Source organism: Poromitra crassiceps, assembly GCF_964638095.1.
Source record: "Poromitra crassiceps genome assembly, chromosome: 25".
Lineage (NCBI taxonomy): Eukaryota > Metazoa > Chordata > Actinopteri > Beryciformes > Melamphaidae > Poromitra > Poromitra crassiceps.
Genome location: NC_139649.1, coordinates 5,799,890 through 5,825,873, shown reverse-complemented (window position 1 = coordinate 5,825,873; position 25,984 = coordinate 5,799,890). Strand labels below are relative to the sequence as shown.

Sequence of the window (25,984 nt, the reverse complement as noted above, 5' to 3'; positions counted from 1 at the left end):
GGAAACAGATATTGGAAAAACTAATGATGTGACAGGACTTGTTAAAATTAACCAATTGTCATGATGCAGCATGTTGACATTTCTCATGCTGCCTTTAGCCTATACTAGTATAAAGCCCTGTTATTGGAAACGGTGCTTAAGATTATGTATTGTAGGCTACCTACTCAATAATTGGACCTATTATTGTAGGGGTGCAGGGTGGGTGTAGTTCTGTAAATGTGCACAAGGGGGCGCATCATACCTGAAAGTAAATGTGCAGCATCAGTACAAACTAAATATTTCAGTCATGAATAGCTGAACACACACAAACACACACCGCATGCATCTAACATTGGACAAATCACTCTTGGTCCAAGGATCAGCTGATTAGACTTTGGTGGGAAAGGCTCATATTATTGACACTTTATTGTAGGCTATATACCTAACTTCTATTTTATTGTTTATTGTCTGTTCCTATTGGTCTTATAATGTCTCTATATTTAGATTGACCCCTACCTGAGTGTGAGCAACTGTAGCATTACTCAATCCCCCCTAGGGGATCAATAAGGTTAACCATTTTTCTGATTCTGAGATCTGGGATTTCTACCCTTTTGGATGCTTATCATAATGTTAACTATTATGCTGTGTTCAAGTGCTGATAGGAAGGTCCAACATCCTAAGCAGCATTGCATTCTCACATTATTTTATTTTTTTAACCTCTGCCTTGCAAGTTGGAGAATTGACATTCCAGTGTGCAGAAATGAAAAAAGAAAATATGTATTTAATGAATAGAGGGGATGATCAAGCTTCATTAGGAAATACACTTTTAGACGTTACGTCCCAGACCTTCTGTCACCAGCTGAAGTCATCTGTAGCCTATTTTGTTTTATAAGGGATGATGTCAGTGGGTAACGAAAAGCCCTGTTCTCTACTCAGACAGAGGAACAGACACACATGTGAAAAGTCAGACAATAACTGACAAATCCAATCGATTATATCCATCGCCAGACTGACAGAGAAACACCTTTAGATTTACTTGAAGGGGTCGGTAAGCTAAGTGTTCCATGCCCCATACCATACCATACCATACCATACCTACACAATGACCCGGGTTGATGGATGACTACATATGGGCAGGTGCTGAGATTTCTGACTTGCACCCATAAAACTATTTTGTGTGTGTATTTTGTAAGGTATACTGTTTGATACAATAACGGTCGGACACTAGCTGATCTTTAATCAAAAAATGTGTTGGTTCTATTTTTATTTTCTGGAAACTTTTTATTTCGATAAAATCAAATTAATCTTTTTTTCTTAGTCGGCTACCAGGATCAATGTTCAGTTTTTTTGTGTCCAGTTAAGTTATCAATAAAGTAGGCCTACCACAATAGCTACCTGAGACTACTATACCAACCAGTTGTAGGCTAGATTATGTTAATGGATCGAAAACATTTTGTCATACCTTTCCTGTTTGTTGTAGGCCTATTCATCTGGTCCATTTTGAGCTACATTTCAGCTAATAGTGAAATGCAAAGCAACTGGATAATGTCACAATTTCCTGTGCATTAAAGTGTGAGACACAAATATTGTGCTCGTGACCAAATCTACACCAAAGTTGCGATGCCGTAAGCAGTGATTTACAATTAATTTATATAGGCTATTTTCTGTCATCAGAAAGACTGAATTCTATTATCAGATTTGGATTATAGGCTATAGATGTTATAGCCTAATTTACTAATTATAATTCATCTATAATTAATAGGGTGAGTGAGGGTTATCAAACACATGTATAGGCTATAAATAGCCTAGGTCATAAACCCATTGAAATGATAATGGTGGTAACATTTTTATTCACAGATCAAATCAATGTGATTGCAAATACTAATTAAAGGCACAAAAGGGCCAAGGCATACACACAACAGACCTACGTAGGCCTATGGGAATAAAATAAAATAAAATAAAATAAAATAAAATAAAATAAAATAAAATAAAATAAAATAAAATAAAATAAAATAAAATAAAATAAAATAAAATAAAATAAATAAAATAGGGCCTATCTAAATCTTGGCAATTGTCCAGTGTCATTTTTCGCTTATTTCCACTGGATTTTTGCACTGATTTTTGGATAGTGGTGGTTGAGTGTAACAAATGTGGGTCAGTGGACCACCATTCCGGATGACGTCTTGTTTTTATGCAATTTCTATAGAGAGCCAAAGTCACACCCTCTTCCAGTTAGGCATACGAACCACGAACCGACCGAGCGATTTCATTCGCCATTCTTTTTTCCATAGACATGGAAAATGCTTATAAAAATAGTAGCCTACTACTTGGTAAAAAAAAAAAAAAAAAATCAAGCAATTCAGCTATCACAAAAGACCATAACACTTCCCTCGGACCAACACAAAAAAGTATTAAGTTTTATTTAGTTTTGGTCCAAGTGAAATGTTCTATTGTCTTTCGTGATTCTAAATATAGCTGAATCGCTTGGTTTGACCAAGTAAAACTATTTTATATGCAGTTTACTAAGTGTCTATGGGAAACAAGAATTGCGGATGAAATCCCTTTGTTCGGATGCCTAACCCGGAAGAGGGGGCGAATTTGGCTCTCTATTGTGTGAAATGGTTTGAAAGCATGCTCTGCCACGTGTTGTCTTCAGTTCGTCCTCCTATGAGCACACCGCTTACACGTGAGGTAGGAAGGAACCATTTGTTGAAGACTGGAGGGGAGCACAACGTAAACACACATGCAAAATCGACAGAAATGACGAATAATTAACTTTTTTCACTGAACCGAGGTGTTTAGCATATTACAGCATAGGTGGGAACTTATTTTATGCAAATTTAGCCGTATCTGAAATCGAAATGGACACACAACATGCATGTTATGCTTTAGCCCAGGTCATCGAATACTGTAATCTACTTTAAGTAAAAACAAATCCCTTGTGTTCTCAGACTTCTTAGAATTGATCTCAAATGTGCAACTTTGCGGTAGTTTTGGGTTGATCGAGATTTAAACTGTTCTCAGATTCATTGGGTACCCCATGTACTTTTCGTAATGGCAGCGCCCGGATTGTGCAACCCGATTCCCCAGAGCTGCGTCAAGCTGCCACATTGAGCCTGGAAAACACCGGAAGTAAACATATTTTTCCTTCACAAAATGAAAGTGTCTTTTTTGCAAAAAGAAAAAGAAGCATCGAGTGTTGGGTTGGGTTGTACATTGAGAATTGACATGTTTGCAAACGTTCCAATGTGCAGGAATGAATTTTTTTTTTTTTATTTAGTAGAGGGGGCGAGCTTCATTAGGAATAGACTTCTAGACATCACGCCCCAGACATTCTGTCACCAGCTGAATTAAGTCATCTGTATTTGTTTTATAAGGGATGATGTCAGTGGAGGATAAAGAAAGAAAAGCTTGTTCTCTTCTCCCTCTCAGAGGGAAGAACGGCACAGACACACACACACACACACACACACACACACACACATGAAGTGTCAGACAATAACTGACAAATCCAGTCAATTATTCATTGCCACACTGACAGAAAAGGCATTTAGATTTACTTGAAGGGGCGATAATAAGTAAGTTCATAGCCCATAGTACGCAATCATACACAATGTGACCATAATAATCTATAGGGGTTGATGGTCAATACAATCACGTAATGACTACATGGGCAGGTGCTGAGATTTCTGACTTGCACTCAAACAACTGTGTGTGTGTGTGTGTGTGTGTGTGTGTGTGTGTGTGTGTGTGTGTGTGTGTGTGTGTGCGCGTGTGTGTGCGTGTTTGTAAGGTTTATGCACTTCACTTGTATGACTAATTTCCATCCAATTGGATGGTGTCAGGTTGTAGGCCTACATGACAACAAAACTATCAAAATATGAAGTGGAATCGTAATAAAGTGAAATCATTACAATAAATAAACTATGGTACGAGGTAAATTTGTACCATATTTATGGTGGATCTATTCCCTCATGTGGCATAGACCTACAGGCAGGGATTTATTGGAAAGTAAACCTACCAAAACTCATTATCCACTTTTTTTTAGGCTGACATGATTTGTGTTTTATGAATCAAAGTACTATGTACTATATGTAGCCTACATAGTATAGTAGTAGTATATACACATAGTAAATAGTCTAGGATCAAAATGATGTAGGTTGGATAAAGATAGAGAGAAGATAGGTTGGCTGTGATTTGCAATCTTTTTCATATGGACCCCTAATTCAGTCCACATTAGACCTGCAGATCCATTTGATGAGGTTTTGTCTCTTGAACCCAAATCTGGGAACGGTTTTATTGCCAGATTTTGTCCAGAACTCCCCATGACTATCTATTGTAGAGGTAAGTAACAGTGAAACTATGATCAAAACAGTCTTTCTTCTACATTCTCTAACTGTGTTATTGCAAATTTGTTGCTTGGGACCTTTGGCCCGGACCCCACTGGTTTAAGGGAAACGAGAATTAATATTCACCAACTGCTGCTGGGTATATCATCATATATCAATACAATTACACCACTTAATTTGTCAATAGTGCAAAATAGCATCTGCATATAGGCTTGTGTGGCTGCATTATGCTGTGACAAAAACAGATGTATAGCTATGTTGATTTACCAGATTCCTCTTCGAATGCACGCTTTAGTTTCAGTTTTACACTTTTAGTCCTACCTAAAAAAAAAAAAAAAAAATCCGTGTCAGTAGTTTAATTTTGAAGTTTATGGCCGGATGTCGTGTTGCTTATTATAGTGAGTATGACAGACACGGGTTATCCTCAGTTTACCCGCCTCCCCTCCCCTCTTTAATCCAGCAGCAGTCCCTGTGTGTGTGATCGAAACACAACAACAGGAACGTTATTTACTTTCAAATCTCAGCGAGTTTCTTCTCACTGTGAAACAGTGCTGCCATTGCTGTCGGTGACACCATGCGGACATTTCTCGCCTTTATGCTGGAGACGTGACGGGACGTGATGGATACGACGACAACCGACAGACGGGGGAGAGGAGGCACGAGGAGGAGCGAGCGAGCCCGCTGCAAACAACAGAAAACCGGAGCGGACAGCAGCAGCGTGCTGCGGTGCCTGAGCAACACGGAGGACAATGCCATGGAGGAGGAGGAGGAGGACAACGTCTTCAAACACGTCGGCAGCGGCATGAGCCTGGAGCACAGGGTGCTGGCGCCCCGCTACAGCCTGCTGCGGGAGGTGGGCCGGGGCAGCTACGGCGTGGTGTACGAGGCGGTGGCCCGGAGGTCCGGCGCCAGAGTGGCCGTGAAGAAGCTGCGGTGCGACGCGCCGGAGAACGTGGAGCTCGCCCTGCAGGAGTTCTGGGCGCTGGCCAGCCTGGAGAAGCGGCACCAGAACGTGGTGCAGCTGGAGGAGTGCGTGCTGCAGCGGAACGGCATGGCCCAGAAGATGAGTCACGGCAACAAGCGGTCCAAACAGTACCTCCGACTGGTGGAAACTTCACTCAAAGGTGAGTGTTTGATTTAGCGCTAGCTAGCTAGCCCACTTGACAGGCGCCAAGTTAGCTACATATTTTGCTAACCATGTCCGCTTCTGTGGTATGTAGGCCGAACTCCATTCAAAATCAGGCAGCTTAAAGTTCACTTGTTTTAATAGGTCAATAAATCCGTCTTGAATATGACTTTAGACGTGTCTGAATCGTTAGGAGTCGCTCCTCGATTCGGCATACAAACGATTCACAACTTGGCACTTATTTCCATAAATTGAAAACTTTTGAGAGTTGGTTCCCCCTGCTGTTCCCACATCTTCCACCAAACTACACTGTGGTGGGTGGTAGGTAGCGAGCAGTGTGGACCCATTCTAAAATGTGATCTTTTTAATCTAAATAGTGCTGCTTGTTGGATTGGATGTATGCCGAATGAAAGAGGACCTCTTAACGCTTTAGAAAAGGCTATCGTGCGATTGTTATTTCATCCGGTGAAGAACGCAACATTAAATTGTCAGTTTTATTGTTGTTTTTTATGTAGTTTTGCGTTTCTGTATCGCCATACAAAACAGAACGGAAAGTTTATGCATAATAGTTAAGATGAACACAAATCTACCACAAAACACGCTTTAAAATTGGCCCTGTGCGCCTCACGTCTCTGTACTTTTTGTCTTCTGAAATGTCCTTCCAAATCGCTTGTTATTGTGGCCATGACACAGATTCATGGGGGGGATGGGTAGTTTTGTCAGGGAGGAATCTACAGGCTCACCAAAATGGAGTCTGCTGCAACGGCTGATACGGATTTTGCTGAGAGGGATTTTGTTATTAACAGTGTTAAATCACCGCACCTTAAACTAAAACACCCCTTTAATAAATTCGTTACTTTATTTCGATCTGGTAAAAAATAAATAAAAAATACTCTTGGTAGCACTCACCTGTGCTTAACCAGAGTTGGTTATATGGTCTTTTTTTGTCAAATTACATTGTGGTAATGTTTGTAATGTGAATGACAGTTTGATGCTTAGCAGTTCATATAGTGATTTGTTGTTGCCTGTCAGTATCTAGAGTGCAGTCATATCTGCTTCATGCTTGTGTTGTGTGTTACTGTTTTGATCCCGTCAGTGCTATTTGAAATGTGAAGCAGCAACAATAACAGGTGTGGTGTTACTCAAACATAAGTTAACCTTCTACAAATAATGTAACTCCAGGTTTTATTGACTTTTCTTAGTTCAATCAAGGCTATTATTATTTCTTTACTAGAGTGACAGCATGACATTTTGTCCTTGCCAAAAATCTCTGATACATTCCAAAGCAGGTTTAAGCTGCTTTAAACTAGTTCCTCAAAGTCTCAACCTGTTGTCTTCAGATAAATACTGCCTGACTTGGCCTTTTCTAGAACACCCAATTAGATAGTCTATAGGTCATGAGTCGTATTGCTTGCCATTCACCACACATGCTTGTCATGCATTCAGCACAAGTATGCTATGTCATTTTGCCCACTAGTTTGCTAAAATTAGATCAATAAAATATAGACTTGTGTTTTCTGGCTCAAATTATGGCTCGCTTTAATTATAAAACTGATAGTGACCAGTCCTTGATTATGATTGGCTGAGTCGCATTCAAACGCGGTTGTAAAATAGTCTATAAACACACACCTGTGACCGCATCACTGTATTACTGTGGCAAATAACGTCTGTGTGTTGCTTGTCAGAAGAACGATTATTTGTTATCAATATTGCATGTTTTGTTCCTGTGTGTTTATTTGGTGAAACCTTGCCAGGTAGGCTGTGTGTTGTAATGTTTTATAGAAGCAATAAGCCCAGTTGAACAGTGATTTTACAACAGCTAAAGGGTCCCCTTAGCCCCTGAACCACGACCTCTTGGGGTTTATTGCTCAAGTGGCCCACTGTGCTTTCTTGTTGGTGATATTTCCAAGTAATCAATAGTATTTGATATATCTTGTTTTGAGCCATTCATTTGGTATGCCTTCTAATTTAAAGTTTTGTTATAGTGTGCCCTGGGATCTAAATGTTTAAGACAGTCAATTATTTTTTCTTCTCATAAATATGATGACATCACATTTAACTATTTGGACGAATGAGTATCGGGCATCGTTGTGTAACTGACCGATGTGAATCCCGCACAGGTGAGCGAGTGCTGAGTTCTCCAGAGGAGCCCTGCTACCTCTGGTTCGTGATGGAGTTCTGCGAAGGAGGAGACCTCAACCAGTTCATCCTGTCCCGGCAGCCCGACCCGCGGACCAACAAGAGCTTCATGCTCCAGCTCACCAGCGCCGTCGCCTTCCTGCACGAGAACAGCATCGTCCACCGGGACCTCAAGCCCGACAACATCCTCATCTCGGAGAAGTCGGGCACTCCGGTCCTCAAGGTGGCGGACTTTGGCCTGAGCAAAGTCTGCGCCGGCGTGGGGAACGCCGGCGAGGGCCGAGACGGCGAGGACAAGGGCAAAAACATCAACGTCAACAAGTTCTGGCTGTCGTCGGCCTGCGGCTCGGACTTCTTCATGGCGCCGGAGGTGTGGGAGGGCCACTACACGGCCAAGGCCGACATCTTTGCTATGGGCATCATCATCTGGGCCATGTTGGAGAGAATCACGTTCATCGACGCCGAGTCGAAGCGGGAGCTGCTGGGTTCGTACGTGAGGCAAGGCGCGGACATCGTGCCGGTGGGCGAGGCACTTCTAGAGAATCCAAAGATGGTACTGAACATCCCGCAGAAACGCAGGTCCACCATGTCCGACGGAGTGAAGAAGCTCCTGCGGGACATGCTGGCCGTCAACCCTCAGGACCGGCCCGATGCCTTCGAGCTGCAGGCCAGAATGGACCAGGTCACGTGTGCTGCATGAACAGGATTATATGACAGACAGGTACTCATCCCTTCATCTTCATATACTCACCTTTCAGCTCTTTGATGTTTTGGATGTACTTTGTGTTTTGTCTTCTGGCTTGTTTTAGGCTATGTTCACACTGCGGCTGAAAATGCAGTGAGACGATTGTCATGATCTCGGTGCCACGGCAGCTTGGTTGAGCCGATGTAGTCTAGAGATGGGATGATAATGGTTATCTCACGATACCATTCAATACACAAATATGTGGTTCACTATTCGTGCAACCACGAAACAATGTAGCCTAATAAATACAATTTCAATTATACCAAAAAATGACCGTGCAGAATTCTGTTTCCAAATCCACTCGAAAAGAACGGTGAAAACATATTTTACGCCGAGAAACTCCGCTGTTGCATACTCCTGTTCTTGTTTAAAGTCGAGCTGAACCCAAAAATGACTTTTGATTTTATTTTAGTTAAAATACCTGGGTATTCAGTGCACCTATTTAATAATGTACACAAACAAAATCACAAAAATCAAATTTCTTTAGTTTTTCACACTTTTTCTGCGACATTCCTGATTGACTCAACTACGAGGCAGTGTCCCTGACTGGCCCGTCGACCTTGTGGCAGCTGAAAGAGCCCACATCGGGGCGGAGGCCAGACAGTCTGGCAGAATGTTTACCAGGTGAGAGAAACGGATGATTCAAAGTGACAATGCAAAGAGCACATGTGCAGTACTGCAGTTTCACTCTGATACGACCGTATATCAGCACATGAATAGAATCACCAAACTCGTTTTTACTGGATGTAAAATAGGCGTTAGCTTACTTTTTTTGCTTCTTTATCTCTCTCACTAAGGCAAAGTCCTCATATGTAGTCTTGCATATTATTGTGGCAATAAAAGTGATTCTGATTCTGACTCTGAATGCATGAAGTCTCGAGTTCAAGTCCGAGTCATCAGCGCTCAAGTCAAAGTCGAGTCACGAGTCCTGAAAATGAGTCGAGTCGTGGACTTGAGTTCTACCAACACTGGCTCTCAGTCAGTCGCCTTGCCTGCATATTAGGGCTGCACGATATGAGGAAAAGCTGCGATGTGCAATAACACTGTTCAATATTGCGATGACGATATGACCTGCGATAAATAAATAAATAAAATGCTATAAACAAAAATATGAATGGGTAGGGGTGCTCCGATCCGGCTAAGCCACCATCCGATCCGATTCCTGGGGTCACAATCCGATTCCAGAATCGATTCTCGATTCCAACGATTCTCGATTCCATAATCTAGAATCGATTCTCAATTATGTAGTTTTATATTGCAATAACACACAAAGGTAAATCTAAGACAAAAAATGACAAATGTATTAATGCTGAACTTCAAATTCAACTTCTGAAGTATTACAGTGAGGGCCTAAATTCATTTTGCAATATGAGTGTGTTAATTCAAGCATACGTATCAGTAAGTGGCACGGGATTCTCAACGCCTGTGTTGAGGGTCATACGAACAAAAATGCACTCATTTACTTACTTAAACTTACATTTTTACTTCAATGTAGAACAGTCATTTCTTACACATGAGATTGCTTTTAGCCTTTTAGTCATAACGATTATTGAAAGATATTCCATATTCCAGACTGAAATGTTATAACAGAAGTGGAGTATTGGCCAGAATGACATGAACATTTGGACACGTATTCAGCCGGTATCTTGCATGTTGCGTTCAGGTGCACTGTAAAAAAAAATATATATATATATATTGCGATAACACGTGACTTTTGCGATGTGTTCATCGCGCATTTTCATATCGTGATGGCGATGAAAATACGATTAATCGTGCAGCCCTACTGGATATAGGCTGCCATGTTTTACCAGAGCTAACTAAACCAGCACACCACTCCTGGCCCCGGGGGCACAGGTCCATCCAACACAGATGCTTTGTGTTTTGAAGAAGCAGAGAGGACGCTTGCAGCCTCCATCATGTGTGTTGTTCAGTACTAACACATTTACTGGTCGTTCATGTCGGTTACATAGTAGCAAAGTGTCATGCGTGTTGTCTGAAGGAGCCACCAGAATCAGGATGTTACACCATCACACCTCCTCTTGTCTTTGTGTTGTTGCATCATGTGTGTGGTGCCCCTGAGGGGGGGATGGGAAGGAATGCCTATGTGCTCAGGGTGGGGGTAGGGCTGTAAAACTCTCTGACCTTGTTCCTACTCTGCGTACTGCCTGACAGCCTGTACCACCCCCCACCTCCTCCACTCTTTCCTCCATCGCCCCCCTCAGGCTCCTGCACGTCCAGCAAACACTGACCACGTCCGCGTGGACGGCAATAATCCAACTATTGATCTGACTCTTCAGTAAGACAATATTTCGATGAAGATGTCTACATGAGTTGCTTATAGAATATTCCATTAATATTCCCGTGCACACTACACACTGTCAGTGTACCGGTTGTCCGATTAATGACCGAAGACGCACGTCCACACGACGTCCCTAGGTTCTACATCAGTTTGGCTCCTGAATTGAACCTGAAGCCCTTTCTGTCAGGTTCCTCTGTGTTTGGAGACCAAAATGTTGGGACTTCCTCTTACCAGCGGCTGTCAGCTTTTCGTCTGTAAACGAGTTGCGCAACACTCGCTGCAAGCGAGATCTGTGGTTCTGGTCTAGCCTCACGACCCACAAAAAAATATATACTTGATTTTGTCTTAATTTCTTGGCAGAGTAGCGTATATACAGGCTATACAGTGTCAAACTCAAAGAATGGAAAACTGTCAGATAACCCCAATTTGGACAGGAGCAATCCCATGTAGCCTAGAAGTGAGTGAACGATGCAGTTAAATAGTTCCATACTAAGTTAAGTTAAGTTATCCTTTATTTATCCCCCTGGGGAAATTCATCCTCTGCATTTGACCCATCCTCTACTAGGAACCTTCCTAGAACTAGGAGCAGTGGGCAGCTACTGTGCAGCGCCCGGGGACCAACTCCAGTTCTTTTGCCAGTACCTTGGTCAGGAGCACTGACAGGAGTATTAACCCTAACATACATGTCTTTGATGGTGGGAGGAAACCGGAGCACCTGGAGAAAACCCACACGGACACGGGGAGAACATGCAAACTCCACACAGAAAGGACCTGGGATGGACCGGGGTTCGAACCCGGGACCTTCTTGCTGTGAGGCAACGGTGTTAACCACTGAGCCACCGTGCCGTACATACATACACAACATGACGATGCAGTTAAATAGTTCCATACTACATACATATACAACATGACGATGCAGTTAAATAGTTCCATACTACATACATACACAACATGACGATGCAGTTAAATAGTTCCATACTACATACATATACAACATGACGATGCGGTTAAATAGTTCCATACTACATACATATACAACATGACGATGCAGTTAAATAGTTCCATACTACATACACAACATGACGATGCAGTTAAATAGTTCCATACTACATACATACACGACATGATGATTAGGGGTGTGCCACCTTAGGCACCTCACGATTCGATTCGATTACGATTAAGGGTGCTACGATTCGATTATTAAACGATTACGATTAATCACGATTTTCGATGCATCTTTTTCACCAAACAGGATTTTTTTTAAGCAAGGTATATTTGTCAGTGTCCATTAATTAAAGTAAACAAACAAATGTACCTCCATTATCTTCAGTTGCGACTGAAGTCCACGCATCACATGTTACAGCCACCCTGCATGCTTTCTTCAGTGATTCCAGTTTCCAGTACTTCGGTTTTGGTCTCGTTTTACAGTTAAGGAACTGCTTTCCGGGCGAAATACCGTATTTTTTGCAAATAAAGCAAAAAAAAGTGAAATTTTTTGCAAATCGATAATCGAACATTGTGAATCGATTTTAATCGTCACGTGACTAATGGCGATGCATCGATTATACGATTAATCGGCACACCCCTAATGATGATGCAGTTAAATAGTTCCATACTATGGCATGTTGTGTACCCAGGCTGGTAGCCTTGTTAGCAGCAGCAGGGCACTATGGCATGTTGTGTACCTGGGCCAGTAGCCTTGTTAGCAGCAGCAGGGCACTATGACATGTTGTGTACCTGGGCCAGTAGCCTTGTTAGCAGCAGCAGGGCACTATGACATGTTGTGTACCCGGGCCAGTAGCCTTGTTAGCAGCAGCAGGGCACTATGGCATGTTGTGTACCTGGGCCAGTAGCCTTGTTAGCAGCAGCAGGGCACTATGGCATGTTGTGTACCTGGGCCAGTAGCCTTGTTAGCAGCAGCAGGGCACTATGACATGTTGTGTACCTGGGCCAGTAGCCTTGTTAGCAGCAGCAGGGCACTATGGCATGTTGTGTACCTGGGCCAGTAGCCTTGTTAGCAGCAGCAGGGCACTATGACATGTTGTGTACCTGGGCCAGTAGCCTTGTTAGCAGCAGCAGGGCACTATGACATGTTGTGTACCCGGGCCAGTAGCCTTGTTAGCAGCAGCAGGGCACTATGACATGTTGTGTACCCGGGCCAGTAGCCTTGTTAGCAGCAGCAGGGCACTATGGCATGTTGTGTACCTGGGCCAGTAGCCTTGTTAGCAGCAGCAGGGCACTATGGCATGTTGTGTACCTGGGCCAGTAGCCTTGTTAGCAGCAGCAGGGCACTATGACATGTTGTGTACCCGGGCCAGTAGCCTTGTTAGCAGCAGCAGGGCACTATGGCATGTTGTGTACCCGGGCCAGTAGCCTTGTTAGCAGCAGCAGGGCACTATGGCATGTTGTGTACCCGGGCCAGTAGCCTTGTTAGCAGCAGCAGGGCACGGTCTCTTGCCTCTATGACAAAAGGTGAATCCAGGCAATTAATCCCGACAGGCCAAACTCCGCTACTGCACAAAAATGACCAGTCAGCAGTTGCTATCACAACACACGAGCCAGCTCTAAATCCCCGCCCGTAACTCTTTTGAATGGATTACATAAGAGATTAGATATGACAACACTGCCACATACTGTACCAGTGTTTCTCACAGGGTTTACTGAGACCTCGGACTCTTTAGGGGTCCAGGGGGCATGGTCCCCCGGAAGAAACTGTAGTACATTTATAAAAGTTAAATGCATCAATCTGGTGCACTTTGAGAGAAAAATGAACAAAATAGACTATGGTCACGGTGGGACAAATTAGACTTATGTTGGGCCACCGTAGTCGAGGTAATGAAGTGAGGAGCAGTCCAGGACCTCCTAGGACATGATGTCAGACAGTTAAACACCATGGCAGTCTGTAGTGAGGAGCAGTCCAGGACCTCCTAGGACATGATGTCAGACAGTTAAACAGCATGGCAGTCTGTAGTGTAGTGAGGAGCAGTCCAGGACCTCCTGGGACATGATGTCAGACAGTTAAACACCATGGCAGTGTGTGTTGTGAGGAGCAGTCTCTTGGTAAGTGTTTCTGGCCCTGGATCAGCTGCGTCAGCTGGCCTCTCAGCGTGATGATACCAGGCCTGTGACCTCACTAAACAGCCTCCTGATGCTTCAGTCTGGCCCTCCAGACACAGCTTTGGCTCCAGCTTCTTCATGTCCAGCAAATGCCTGAGCTGCTTTTATCACCTCCCACAAAACAAGAGTTGGCCAGGAGAGCATGTTTTCACCCGTGTTAGTCTGTCAGGATATGATTTCATATCTCAAAAAGTGATGAACAGATTTGCACGAAACTTTGTAAACTGATTTACTTTCCAAGCCCACTGCCCAGAAGGGGGCGCGACCAATCGCAAAAAAAAAAGGCGCCTAACTTTCAAACAGATTCACCTAACACCACAAAAGTTTGTAGAAAGGTTGGTGGAGTTATGCACTACCGAGTGTCCTCTAGTTGTGGGTGTTTTAGAGTCACCGTTGGTTCATATTAGGCCGGAGAGATTTGCTGGGACAACTAATAGACTATCTTTTCCTGCATGCAGGGAGTGTGACTATCAGTTACGTGTGTGTGTGTGTGTGTGTGTGGCACACGGAGCACACTGCAGTAGATGCTGCTGTAAATGAGTCAGACCTGCAGCACTGCAGTACAGCACTGCTGCACTGACTCACTCAGCACAGCTTGAGTTCACAGGCCGCTGACGACTGTGCAGGCTTCAGCTGTTTCCATCAGCTGGAATATTCTGAGTTCATAAATGAATGTTTCCATCTGCCTCTCTGTCACACGCCTTCTTCAGGTTGTGAGTTATCGTGCATTCCTTTATAACTGGGAACTGGTAATCTTACGACTTCAAAGGTCATGAGCTGGACAGTGACGTCACCAGAGCTGGTATTTCCCATTCCAAACTCGTAGGAGCCTCAGCAGCCCCGACCTCACAAATCCAAGATGGCTGCGCTGCGCAACAACAGTAGTTGTTAATAATCTAATAATACTAATAATCGTAGTAATGTTGTTTAGCACTTCTGCTTTGTTTGTATCTCATTAAATCAGCTGTACACACAGCACTGCCTAACTTCTATCTGTGTGGACATGAGGCTGCAGTGTTTGTATGCGCAAAATGCCGCGAAATGCCTCGTTATCAACTGTTATTGCTAACAATGGCTAGCCTGGCTAGCGACTGGATCTGACCAGTGAACAGTGAACTTCCCAGCTCAGGTTTTCTGCAAATGGAACGCTAACCAAACCGATGTGACGTCATTTAGCCTCCACATCCCAGTTATTTTGCGATAAAGGAACGCACGATTAAACCCCCCCATGGGAGGGGCTGGTTGTCCAGGTCAGCTGACTGACACAATGGCTTCTCTAGGAGGAGGCTGGACATGTTGGTTTATATACCTGGGCTGCAACCTGCAACACTAAGCTACAAGTAAAGATCACGTAATGGCAAAAACACGTGTAGCTACTGTTTTTGTAGGGCAGTGATGTTGAGTCACTTTCCCCCGACCACATTTTCCCCAACTGGTCCAGTGATTATTTGACCTGCGGACACTCCAACCAACCATAATCTCAGTTTGTTGCTTTAAAGAAATAGAATGTTAAACCAGTTTAACTACAGGTCAAACTTCATCTTCTTTTCTCTCTGGGAATATCATTGACTTGTTGCTCCTGACTGGTGTCCCTCTTCTGTCTCTCGTCTAGACACTTGCTACTTCCTGGAGCTGCTAAATCGGTGAGAGTCTCCCTGTTTGAACCCGAAGACTGTGAAACTTCTGTCAAGATACACGAGAAGCAAAGGAACGGACACCTCTGCAGTTTGGATGTTGAAATTGGAATTTTATTTTCTTTGGTTTTGTTTACAGTGTGGTCGTCTGCCAATTCTGATAAGGAATGTTAATCTTACCCTGAGATATTGTAATAAAGCGGGAAACTATTACCTGTTATAAGTTTGTCTGCTGCTTGGTAGGGTGGTTTTGTTTGTCTAAAGGGTCTAGAAAGGATTAATTCTGGTTATTTTTCAACCTGGGCCATGTTTCACTTTTTTTTTTTTACAGTGTGTTAATCTGTCAATTCTGATAAGGAATGTTAATCTTGCCCTGAGATATTGTAATAAAGCAAGACAATTGCTATAAGTTTGTCTGCTGCTTGGTAGGATGTTTGTCTAAAGGATCATTCTGGTCATTTTCAACCTGGGCCATGTTTTACTTTTCGCTATCATGGCGATCGACATGTTAATTACTTGACTGTAGTAGAGCTATGTTCTTCCCAGTCTGCAGGGGGCGCTGCTTTCCAATACGCAGACGAAACGCCCAATGCATAGCATCATGCCGTAGTAAGACAAAGATGTTTTTCACGCAGGGTGAGAACTTTGTATTTACACGGCACAGTTAAATGGACCTTGTGATGCCGAATGGAGTGTTTCCAAATTCTCTGATCAAAACGTGCAAAAATGGGCAGATTTGCAGACCCACAAAGTGATTAAAACGTGCCCTTTTCAACACAGTAACACTCACGCTGTGGTTGAACAGTTCTCACACATTTTTAGCATTCAGCTCACGACACGTCCTTGTTTGACAGTGTCGTCTACGCTCTAGCACTACCCAGCTCTCGGTATACTTGAACTCTACTCGCTGACTAGCTCACACTAACAACCATGTCTACAATGCCCCAATATTTGTCAGGCTTTTATGCATTGAAGTCTTTTTACTGAGTAGTAGTGGTGTTATGTTAAAAATGGTCTTTTGGATTCTTTGGGGTTTGATTGCTTGAGCTTCTCTCGCCGGATTGGGGAGAAGTGGCGAATGATGGCAAAAACTAGGAAAAATAATGCCCAAGTTGAAAATAAACCCTAATGTGTTTATGGCACAGATGCTGGCCTTAAGGCACAGACGGTGGCCTTGAGGCACAGACGGTGGCCTTAAGGCACAGACGCTGGCCTTAAGGCACAGACGCTGGCCATAAGGCACAGACGGTGGCCTTGAGGCACAGACGCTGGCCTTAAGGCACATACGCTGGCCTTGAGGCACAGATGCTGGCCTTGAGGCACAGACGGTGGCCTTGAGGCACAGACGGTGGCCTTGAGGCACAGACGCTGGCCTTGAGGCACAGACGGTGGCCTTGAGGCACAGACGGTGGCCTTGAGGCACAGACGCTGGCCTTGAGGCACAGACGCTGGCCTTGAGGCACAGACGCTGGCCTTAAGGCACAGACGGTGGCCTTGCACTCTTCAAAAGGAGTTTGAGTTTCAGCACCTCTCGAGAAACATGTGAAACACATATTTGAGTTAGTACTCAACACAGCATCAAGTCAAAAATGTTAACACGTATTGAAAAGTCAGATGCTGTTAAAGTAAAATACAAATGTATCTTTTCCCAAACTAGACCCACATGATTGACATCGGTTCAGGCGAGCAGGTCTACAGACTGCTGCTTTTTACACCTTGGGCTCTTTTCGCATTGGTTCGACATGATTGCCCCACCTGTTATTTTGCTCGACCCTCCATTTTGTAAAATTCCCACAGGTCCCACATGGTCCATGTCTGGGTTTCATTCATATCAACGATGTGATACTTCCTCTACCTGAAAAAGTGGAAGGAAGTGTAGGTCTCTAGAGTTAAGAGCAGGTTACTTAGCAACCTGAGATTTGAATTTAAAATGACATTTTAATCACCCCCTTAATCAACTTCATTACCTATGGTGCCTTCTGGAATAATTGTTCATCAGGTAAACATTGGATCAGGACTTGATTTACTTCTCTCATTTGTCTCTCGTTTGCAGTGGAAACGACCTCGTTGATTTAGCTTCCAAAATTGCGTCAAAATTGAATTGAGTCCTTGTAAATTCCCATAGGCAGTTTTGAATAAGACTCATCAATAGAACGTTCACATTTTTTAAACTTATGTGGACCATTTGTTGAGCGAGGGCCTAGCCAATTCTCATTTTATAGCCATTTTATTTAGCGATTTTTATGGCATAGCTATTTTATTTGAACATTTGTTATTTCTTGACGTTATTGCGCAATGAATGGCCTGTTATTTAAAGGGTTACCATATTTTTGTATTTGAATTGGTGCCATGTTCATCCATGTTAAAGGAGCAATGCCATTGAGTTATTTAATAACGTTAAACGGCGTTGTTATTATGTTATGCACAGAATGTGTTCCTTGAGACATAATTGCAGATCTTCATAAGCTGTAATTCTGAATAGTCAGAAATCACACACACAAAAAAAAATATATAGGCAATGTTTTGCTCTTGGAATATGGAAAATCTTGGTGTTTTCAGGCATGTTGGAACATACAAAAGATGGCCGAATATTATTTTCTCTATATTTTCCCTATAACCAAGGGGTTGTAAGACTGCGGGAGTCTGAAAGGGGCTTTTGCCCAAGTCTGTCTTGTGGTTTACTTTAAGGGGCCGTGAATACATTTAATTGATCTGCTTTGTATTATTACTACCTCATGTCTTTCTGCACGTTTGCGTACACTTTTCCTTTACTGAGCCATTGTCTCCATATTGCCTCAAACGACGGACATTATTTGCTGACATTCCTTCGCTTAGAGAAAACAAAATGTGGCAGATTCTATTGTATTTGATGTACTGACACAGTATTGTTTTTCTTTGGTTTTGTGCAGGTTCACTTGTGATAATGGGTTGTAAAGGTATTGGATTGGAAAATGCATCTGAAGGTTGACCGTTTCCCTTTGATTTCTTTTATTTTGACACATTGCAAGATGTCTGTTTACATTTTTGGCAGATGTTTACACCTTTACGCTTAACACACAGGTCATAATTTACTTCGGTTAATTTCCTGATCTTCTGTGAAAAACATACCTCAATTTCTCTCTACCTTTGTTCCACTTATATACTGTAAATACGAATGGCGAGTGAGCTCTAAATCTAGAGGGCTTCTATTGTGTTGGCTAGAAACGATGTGGTGGAGATGAGCCAATGGGAACGATATGCTTAAGATGATCAGGTATTGGAGAGAGACGTGTTCTGTGATTTTTTTTTCTTCCTTTTATTTTGTTCTGTTTGTCCTTTAATTCTGAAGATTTGTTAGGATTTCTGAGGGATTCGTTTAATTTGCTTTTCATTTAGAAGAATGTATTTATTTGTAGTCTTGGCGTTTTTGAGAGAATTAAAAGATACAATAGGAAAAGTTTGGTCTGCAGGACAATGTCTGAGGCACAGTTTCCATGTAGCCGCCTCTGTCTGGTTCTTTTGGTACCGGGTGGTACACACTAACATCCCTGCCTGCTGATTCCGGTTGGGTTTTTATGAATGGCATGATGATGTCATGTACCTGTTGGATGTGTGCAAGGACCCCGTGTTTCAGTAAAGTCGAATGCGTGACGAATCACTTGTTTTACACGCAAAACACTCTTCTATGCAACTGCCTCACTGGATACACTGTGCAACCATCCAGGTTTGGTTGTTGTGTTGTTGTTTTGTTTTAGTTTTTTTTTAAATTCTGTGCTTGTCATCTTAATAGGGATTGTATAGACCGCTAGGCCTTGCTGTTGTCATGTGCATAACGTGTCCCTTTGTTCAACGGAGTTGTAGTCCTTGGTTGTACATGTTACTTGAGCCTTTAACGTCTTTTTTTTATTGCCGACTTTGTACATACCAGATTTCCGTTTCAATAAAGGTTGAAAATATTGCTAATATTTGTGGTGTTTGAGTGCGAGTTCTGATCCTGTGTGAGGTCTTAGGGCTCAGTGGTGTGTAGCCGGCCGTGGGGGAAACAATTGAGTTAAGGAAAACATTGAAACATTTTGTTTTCATGACTGTTGGCTGGGTGTGCCTGCTTTGACCTTCTTCATGTCCCAAGGCTATCGGCAACCAGTTATTAAATGGCAACAACTGACAACAAAATGACAAACTCTTCCCTTTTCAACTGGTGCTTGTTAGGACATGGTTGACTCCTCCACTGCCTCGCCACAAAGCGGGCTGGCAGAGCTCATGTGTGAAGTGGTTCTGACTGAAAATGTGCGTCTTGCAGCCATCTTGGAGTGTAAAAAGTTTTGGGTAGATCGTCCCACAGAAATCGCCCAAAGCTTCCATCCGTCCCCGGTAGATCTTTGGCTGCATGCTGACACTTTAGCATACACATTGATGACTGATGGTAGACTACCAGTGTTGGGGGTAACTAATTACAAAAGTAATATATTACACGTAATATATTACCTTTAGCAGTAACTCACTAATATAACTTATTACCAATAGGATTTCAGTAATATTATACCAGTTACTTTGTCAAGTAACACACATACAAATTTAGTTACATTTTTTTTTTAAATCAAAGTACATATTTAAATAAAGATACAATCATTTCCTAATCAAATTGTGTGTTTTTACGCAAATAACCACTATAGATGACAATAACAGAGGAAAAGGATAACATTTTGAATTTTGGACGGTTTACACTGACTTCAAGACTGTTTAAATTCTTTTTCGGGAGGGTTCTGGGGCAGCGATGTCATTCTGCTACTGCAGTTATTTTGGTGAAAGTAATGCAAAAGTAGTGTAATAAGTAACAAGTTACTCTACACAGACAGTAATATTGTAAAGTAACTTCAAATGAAAGTAACTAGTAATATGTAGTATATTACATTACGAAAGTAACTTGCCCAACAGTGTAGACTACTAACATTATCTCAGAAGAGAGAAAATGAGAACTCAAGCTAAATAGTTAGTCATCTTAAATGATATGCAGCCAAGCTTTGCCTGAGGGAGGCCCACAGTCTCAGACTTTGAAAACCCCTGACTTAATGGGTAAGTTAACCGGCGACAATCTACCAAAATACTTTGTGTAGCTTATTGCTTTAAGCCTTTCCAGATAGCAAATAACTCAAAATAATTATGACACAAAGAAGATCATACTCTTTACAGACCTCTGAATACCATGTATGTTGCAGACATGTATAATAATTTGATAGACTGTGATTGAAGACAGCCGTTGAACCCCCAACACAACATGTAACGTGACAGACATGCTATTGATTCCCTTTAGGCGTGTGGTAAACATGTAACGTGACAGACATGCTATTCCCTTTAGGCGTGTGGTAAACACGTTGGAGCACATACCATGGCAACTGTTAGATGAGGTGAACTCTGTTGCTCACCTGAACACTGGTTAATTAACATTGGAGGAATAATAAACTACGTCTGGAACAGGGAGAAGAAAACATATACATGTATGATTGAGATTGAAGCTACACAAGGCATTAGAAAACCCAATGTGTACCCACCAGCGTGGATGGACGAGCCAGCATCATACAGCCCCACCACAGCAAACACTGTAGTGATGCTGGATGCCGAATGTGACGAAGCTTTGAAGGCATCTCAGCTCATGAGTGATACCATGTTCTCGTCTCTTCAGGATGCACGGTTCCATGTGTTTTTATTAAGCTGTGCTGAGATGCGGTTGAACTGAATTCTGCCTTGTTGCCTTGTGCCTGGAAGGGCAGCAGAGACTGTGGCTTGGCAGCAGTTCTCCCCTGAGAGGAACTCTGGCAGGAACATCAAGTGACTGTGAAGATGTTGTGCAGTAAAAAGAGAAAACATCTCAAAAAAAGGAAGGGAATGGGGGGGGGGGGAGGCAATGCTGGTCATCCAGCAACTGTCACGAGTGTGGTTTCCAGTTTTCAAGTCCCTTTTCCCTTCACAGGAAATGAAACTATTCATAATACTAGCAGTTCTATTGACATGAGGTATTATTTTAGCTTGTTTGAGTGAGCAAAAAAACATGCATTGATAAAGACCTACAAACAATGCTTATTGGTTCCTTGACTTCAAGCAGCTGGGGACAGCCGGGAGTCGGAGACACTATTTGGCCAAGGTGTTTGCTCCCAGCATAATGGAAAGGTGTTGCCATGGGGGGGAGGGGAGTGTTTGTTCTGTGCTGACCTGTGTGCCCTGTGTGAAGGTACAGACGCCATTTTGGAGGTTGAAACCCTACTAAAAAAAATGTTTACTTGATCAAAATGTCTCATTTGAATCTTTTCAGGTTAAGGTCTTATCAGACAACCAGTATAGTAGTATCGATCAATTCTACAATAAAGTATGTAATCAATCAAACTGCATCATATCCATCATCTGAATTTTAATAAAAGTTCAATGTCAGGGGCCTCCCGGTGGCTCATCTGGTAGAGCGCGTTCTTAGTCCTTCGTGTGGACCACCTGGGTTCGAATCTGACCCGTGGTCCTTTGCCACATGTCCTCTCTCTTTCCCCACCTTTCCTGTTAACCTACTGTCCTATCAACAAAGGCAAAAAAAAAAGAAAGACAAAGACAGACAGAAAGAAAGACCCATGTTCAACCCTCCTTTTGTCAATTGTCTATTTAGTCAGTCAACACAGGGGAATCCCTGGTCATGACAATTCAGATAAGATCTGGGTCACAACCCGGGACAGATGCATAAAGATTAGCATAGGGATAGGGCCATAGGCAATAACAAATAGCAACCCGGGCGGTGCCATTCACACTGAAATGGACCCTTGTCCGACCCAACTCGAACCCGGCTCAGGCAACCCGGGTTAACCCCTTCATACCCCAAGGGAAGAATCCTGGTTGGACCCTTGGTGTGAAAGGGGTATAACAGTGTCCGTGGGTGTTGTCAGTTACGTCTACTCTGTGTTGTGCTTCTGTGTGTGTGTGTGTGTGTGTGTGTGTGTGTGTGTGTGTGTGTGTGTGTGTGTGTGTGTGTGCGCCCGTGTGTACGTGCGTGCGTGTGTGTACTCAGTGATCAGTCCTAGCAGGAGTACAGTTAAGAATGAAGGCGGGTTTGTTCAGCAGCTCTGTGTGAAGAAGCAGTCATCTGTTGACTAAGGGAATGTGAAGCATTCCTCCTTGGTAGAAAGTCAGCATTGTGAGTGACGTTGAACACATGTTGAGATGACGGCCTGCAGCAACACTTAAAAACCAGTCTCAATAGAGCTCCAAAACCAAAGTTGACATGACTGTAATCGACCATAGCTGCTGCCCGCATCGCTTTTTGTCAAATCGGGATTCGGGACCTAAAATATCTTCATGATATCAACTCAAAATAGTTTCCAACGTGAATGAACGTGAAAACTTAATAATATGGATATTTACTGTCCCATAATATATTCTGACAATTGTATGCTTGTTTGGGCCGATGTTGAACTTGTCCATCCTGTATATCTGTATTAAAACATGATTAACCTTTACATCAGACATCGCAGACACTCCTTTTTGATAAGAATTTTCACAGGTGACCAAAGACAATTCAGCCCTCCATTCCCCTAAGTCGAAAGTGAACTGAGATACATTCAATTTCAGATAAAGGAGGGCACGGAATGGACTTGTCGTGCAAATAGTTTCACTGCCAACCTCCATGGTTCCCACACAGAAAAGAAGTATGAATCAAATGAAAAATTATTACCAACACATCACATTGTCATATTTGACTGGTGGCATCATATCTCACATGCTTTGGTTCTAACTTGCAGCACATGAGCCCATTGGCAAAGTTGAGGTGAAACTAGATTGGATAGATTTGTTACGCTTGCTGGATCTCTCCTTGGAAAACCTGTTGCGTGAGTTCAGCCTGGAACAGGTCCAGAACTATCTCCCCACCATCACATACCTCAGTGCAGATCATCTCCCCACCATCACATACCTCAGTGCAGAACATCTCCCCACCATCACACACCTCAGTGCAGATCAACACGCCTGACTAACCCACAAGCACAATTAGCACGAGCCATTAAACCTGTCCAATGTGTTTCATGTTAAAGAGATGGGTTAAGGTAGGTTATGGTAGAGAGATGGGTTTCATCTTAAAGAGATGGTATAATGTGAGAGATGGGTTAAGGTAGGTTAAGGTAGAGAGGTGGTTTTCATCTTAAAGAGATGGTATAATGTCAGAGGTGGGTTAAGGTGAGAGATGGGTTTCAGTGGCTGCCTGTAATGACCGGTGTCATAACAAAACTGCCACTCTGCCCCAAGATGATCAATCTAATCTTAATACTACCTCTGGCTTCTGTGTGGTTTCAAAATCAAATAGTTACACAACAACACACTCAAAGTGAAGCGTGTCTCCTTTCACTTCCCCCCAGCGTCTGAACTCGGTGACCTTTCACATTAGCTTCAACACACGGCTAGCTTCATAATGCTAAACCCATGACGTCTCTCTCTCTCTCTCTCTCTCTCTCTCTCTCTCTCTCTCTCTCTCTCTCTATATATATATATATATATATATATATATATATATATACCCCCTGAATATATATATACCCCCTGAAAGCTGTTCATGTACCCCTAGAAATTACACATACCCCAGTTTGGAAAGCACTAGGTACATGTACCCCTGGCTGGGAATCACCAGTGTGTTTCCTAGCTGCAGGGCCTACAGCTCTGTCAGTAGGCTGCTGTTTACTGATGCAGGTTGTGTTTCAGGAAGCCAGTAGGCCTACAGCCCGAATACCCAGCAAGAGCATGTGAGGAGGCTTATTTAGGTTGGCCTTGGCCTATTTTGGTTAGGTTATTTATGTCAAAGGCTACCTGTCGCACAAGAAGCAGCAGTGAGGCTACTTTATCACAGCAGTCAAGAAAACAGCTGTTAAAAGTTATTTGGCCATTGTCAGGGGACAGATAAGTTTACTCCAGAAGTAACGTTACTGTAAAGAGTTTTACTCAAGTAGAGAAGTGAAAGTTGTACAAATCTACTTTGTTCAATTAAAATGTCAAATAGTTATATATCATAGAATCTATGATATATAACTCTTTTCATAAAATCTATGACATAGATCTTATGATCTTTGTAAAAAAAAAAAAGGCCATGAGTTCAATATGTCATTGATTACTAGGCAACACAAAATAGGCAACTGTAGCTGGATGGATGTAAACTATAATCGTAGATACATTTTTACCATTTAATGTCACAGTTAGTTACTTGGGGAGGCACGCACATGCAGTAATGCCAGAAGACCATTCAAATCAATTGGTTTATTCAAAACAGTTCATTTTAAGTCTATAACCATCACAATGGCCGATACACCGTGTGCTGGCTAAAGATCTAGAAGATAAATAAAATGAATGAATCTGAACATTAATCTAGACATGACTGAATGGGGCTTCTCTGTTGACTCTTGTTCTGCTCAGGTGTGCTACGTATGGAAGTGAATGATTTGTTTCTCAGACGTCGTTCACGGCAGCTTTTCCTACTTTACAACAGTCATCAAAGCATTGGGTTCTACACTGCAAAGGCTGAGTGCCTGCTGGGCTCTGCTGGGGCTGAACAGAAATAGGGAGATGATGACAGGCCTTGCTCTGTGTAATTATGTACCAACAACAACGGACTCGTTTCCCTGAGAGCTTCCCAGCAGTGAAAGGATGAACACTTGGAATGTGACATGTCCAACATTATCAGGCGATCGTCAAGCAGGAGCAGGAGTGTAGCAGCTGTAACACCAGTAACACAGCTGTCTCCAGCCAGAGCAATATGCCGATATTGAAATGCTTCACACACACACAACACAAATGTCTCATATTTACCCTGACATGCCTTCCACTAGAGGCCATCGTTTTTCCATTGCGTGCATATTGCATACGTGGGTTAAATCCATTTAAGACATGCCCTCTGGTCCAAAGTCCTCCAAGGTCTTGAGTTGATCATCAGGTAGGCAGTATGGCATTTGTAGTGGATTACCTACGTACAAAGTGAGAAGGCTGTGGCTACAATGAGATTATCCCGAACACATCCGGCTCTGAGTGAGAGCTATAAAAAGGACCAATAAGCAATCAAGCAATAATCTTGCCTATCCAATCAATCACCACTGATAAGCAACAATGTGTCGTTATCTCGGTTTGTGACGATCAATACTGTATCTTTTGAGGCTACAATTGACACTGTGGGCCTATTGCAGTGAGTGTAACTGTGCACCTGTGACTTCTGTCACACATAAGCAAGGGACAACAAATACAATGCTTACTAGAAAAATGGAGGATTTTTTTTTTTTTTTTTTTTTAAGTAATGATACAATATCCTTAATTATTTGATGCATTAATTCAAAGTCTGTCAATTTTCACATACTATTTGCCACATTCGTTTACTTTGTGGAAGTTGCTTTGTCAGACGTAAAGGTCACATTTGACATTTTATTCACTCCTCAGCACTGGATTAAGTAATGAATTTGAATGTTCCAATGAGATTTAGTTATATTCATCATCCAACCCAGTGGTTATCAAAGTGGGGTCCGGGGCCCCCCAGGGGTCCTTGACATGAGAAAGTTTGAGAACCACCGATCTAACAAATCAAAATCGACCGAATAAAGGAATACAGACAGAGAGAGG

At 42.7% G+C, this 25,984-nt stretch overlaps 1 protein-coding gene across 1 annotated transcript; it reads left to right on the top strand.

Moving 5' to 3' along the window:
- Positions 1-4,790: 4,790 nt before the first annotated feature.
- LOC310798526 (serine/threonine-protein kinase 35-like) lies at positions 4,791-19,325 on the top strand. Its single transcript, XM_083661062.1, has 3 exons — positions 4,791-5,452; positions 7,575-8,314; positions 15,367-19,325. Exons 1-2 carry the CDS (start codon positions 4,948-4,950, stop codon positions 8,291-8,293), a joined length of 1,224 nt encoding a protein of 407 aa, XP_083517188.1. The 5' UTR covers positions 4,791-4,947; the 3' UTR covers positions 8,294-8,314; positions 15,367-19,325.
- The last annotated feature ends 6,659 nt before the right edge of the window (positions 19,326-25,984 follow it).

Excerpts from the sequence above, each read along its gene's own strand:
- LOC310798526 (XM_083661062.1), top strand. The coding sequence starts at position 4,948 with ATGGATACGACGACAACCGACAGACGGGGGAGAGGAGGCACGAGGAGG. Across the intron at positions 5,453-7,574 it reads GGTGGAAACTTCACTCAAAG|GTGAGCGAGTGCTGAGTTCT; the intron begins GTGAGTGTTTGA and ends AATCCCGCACAG.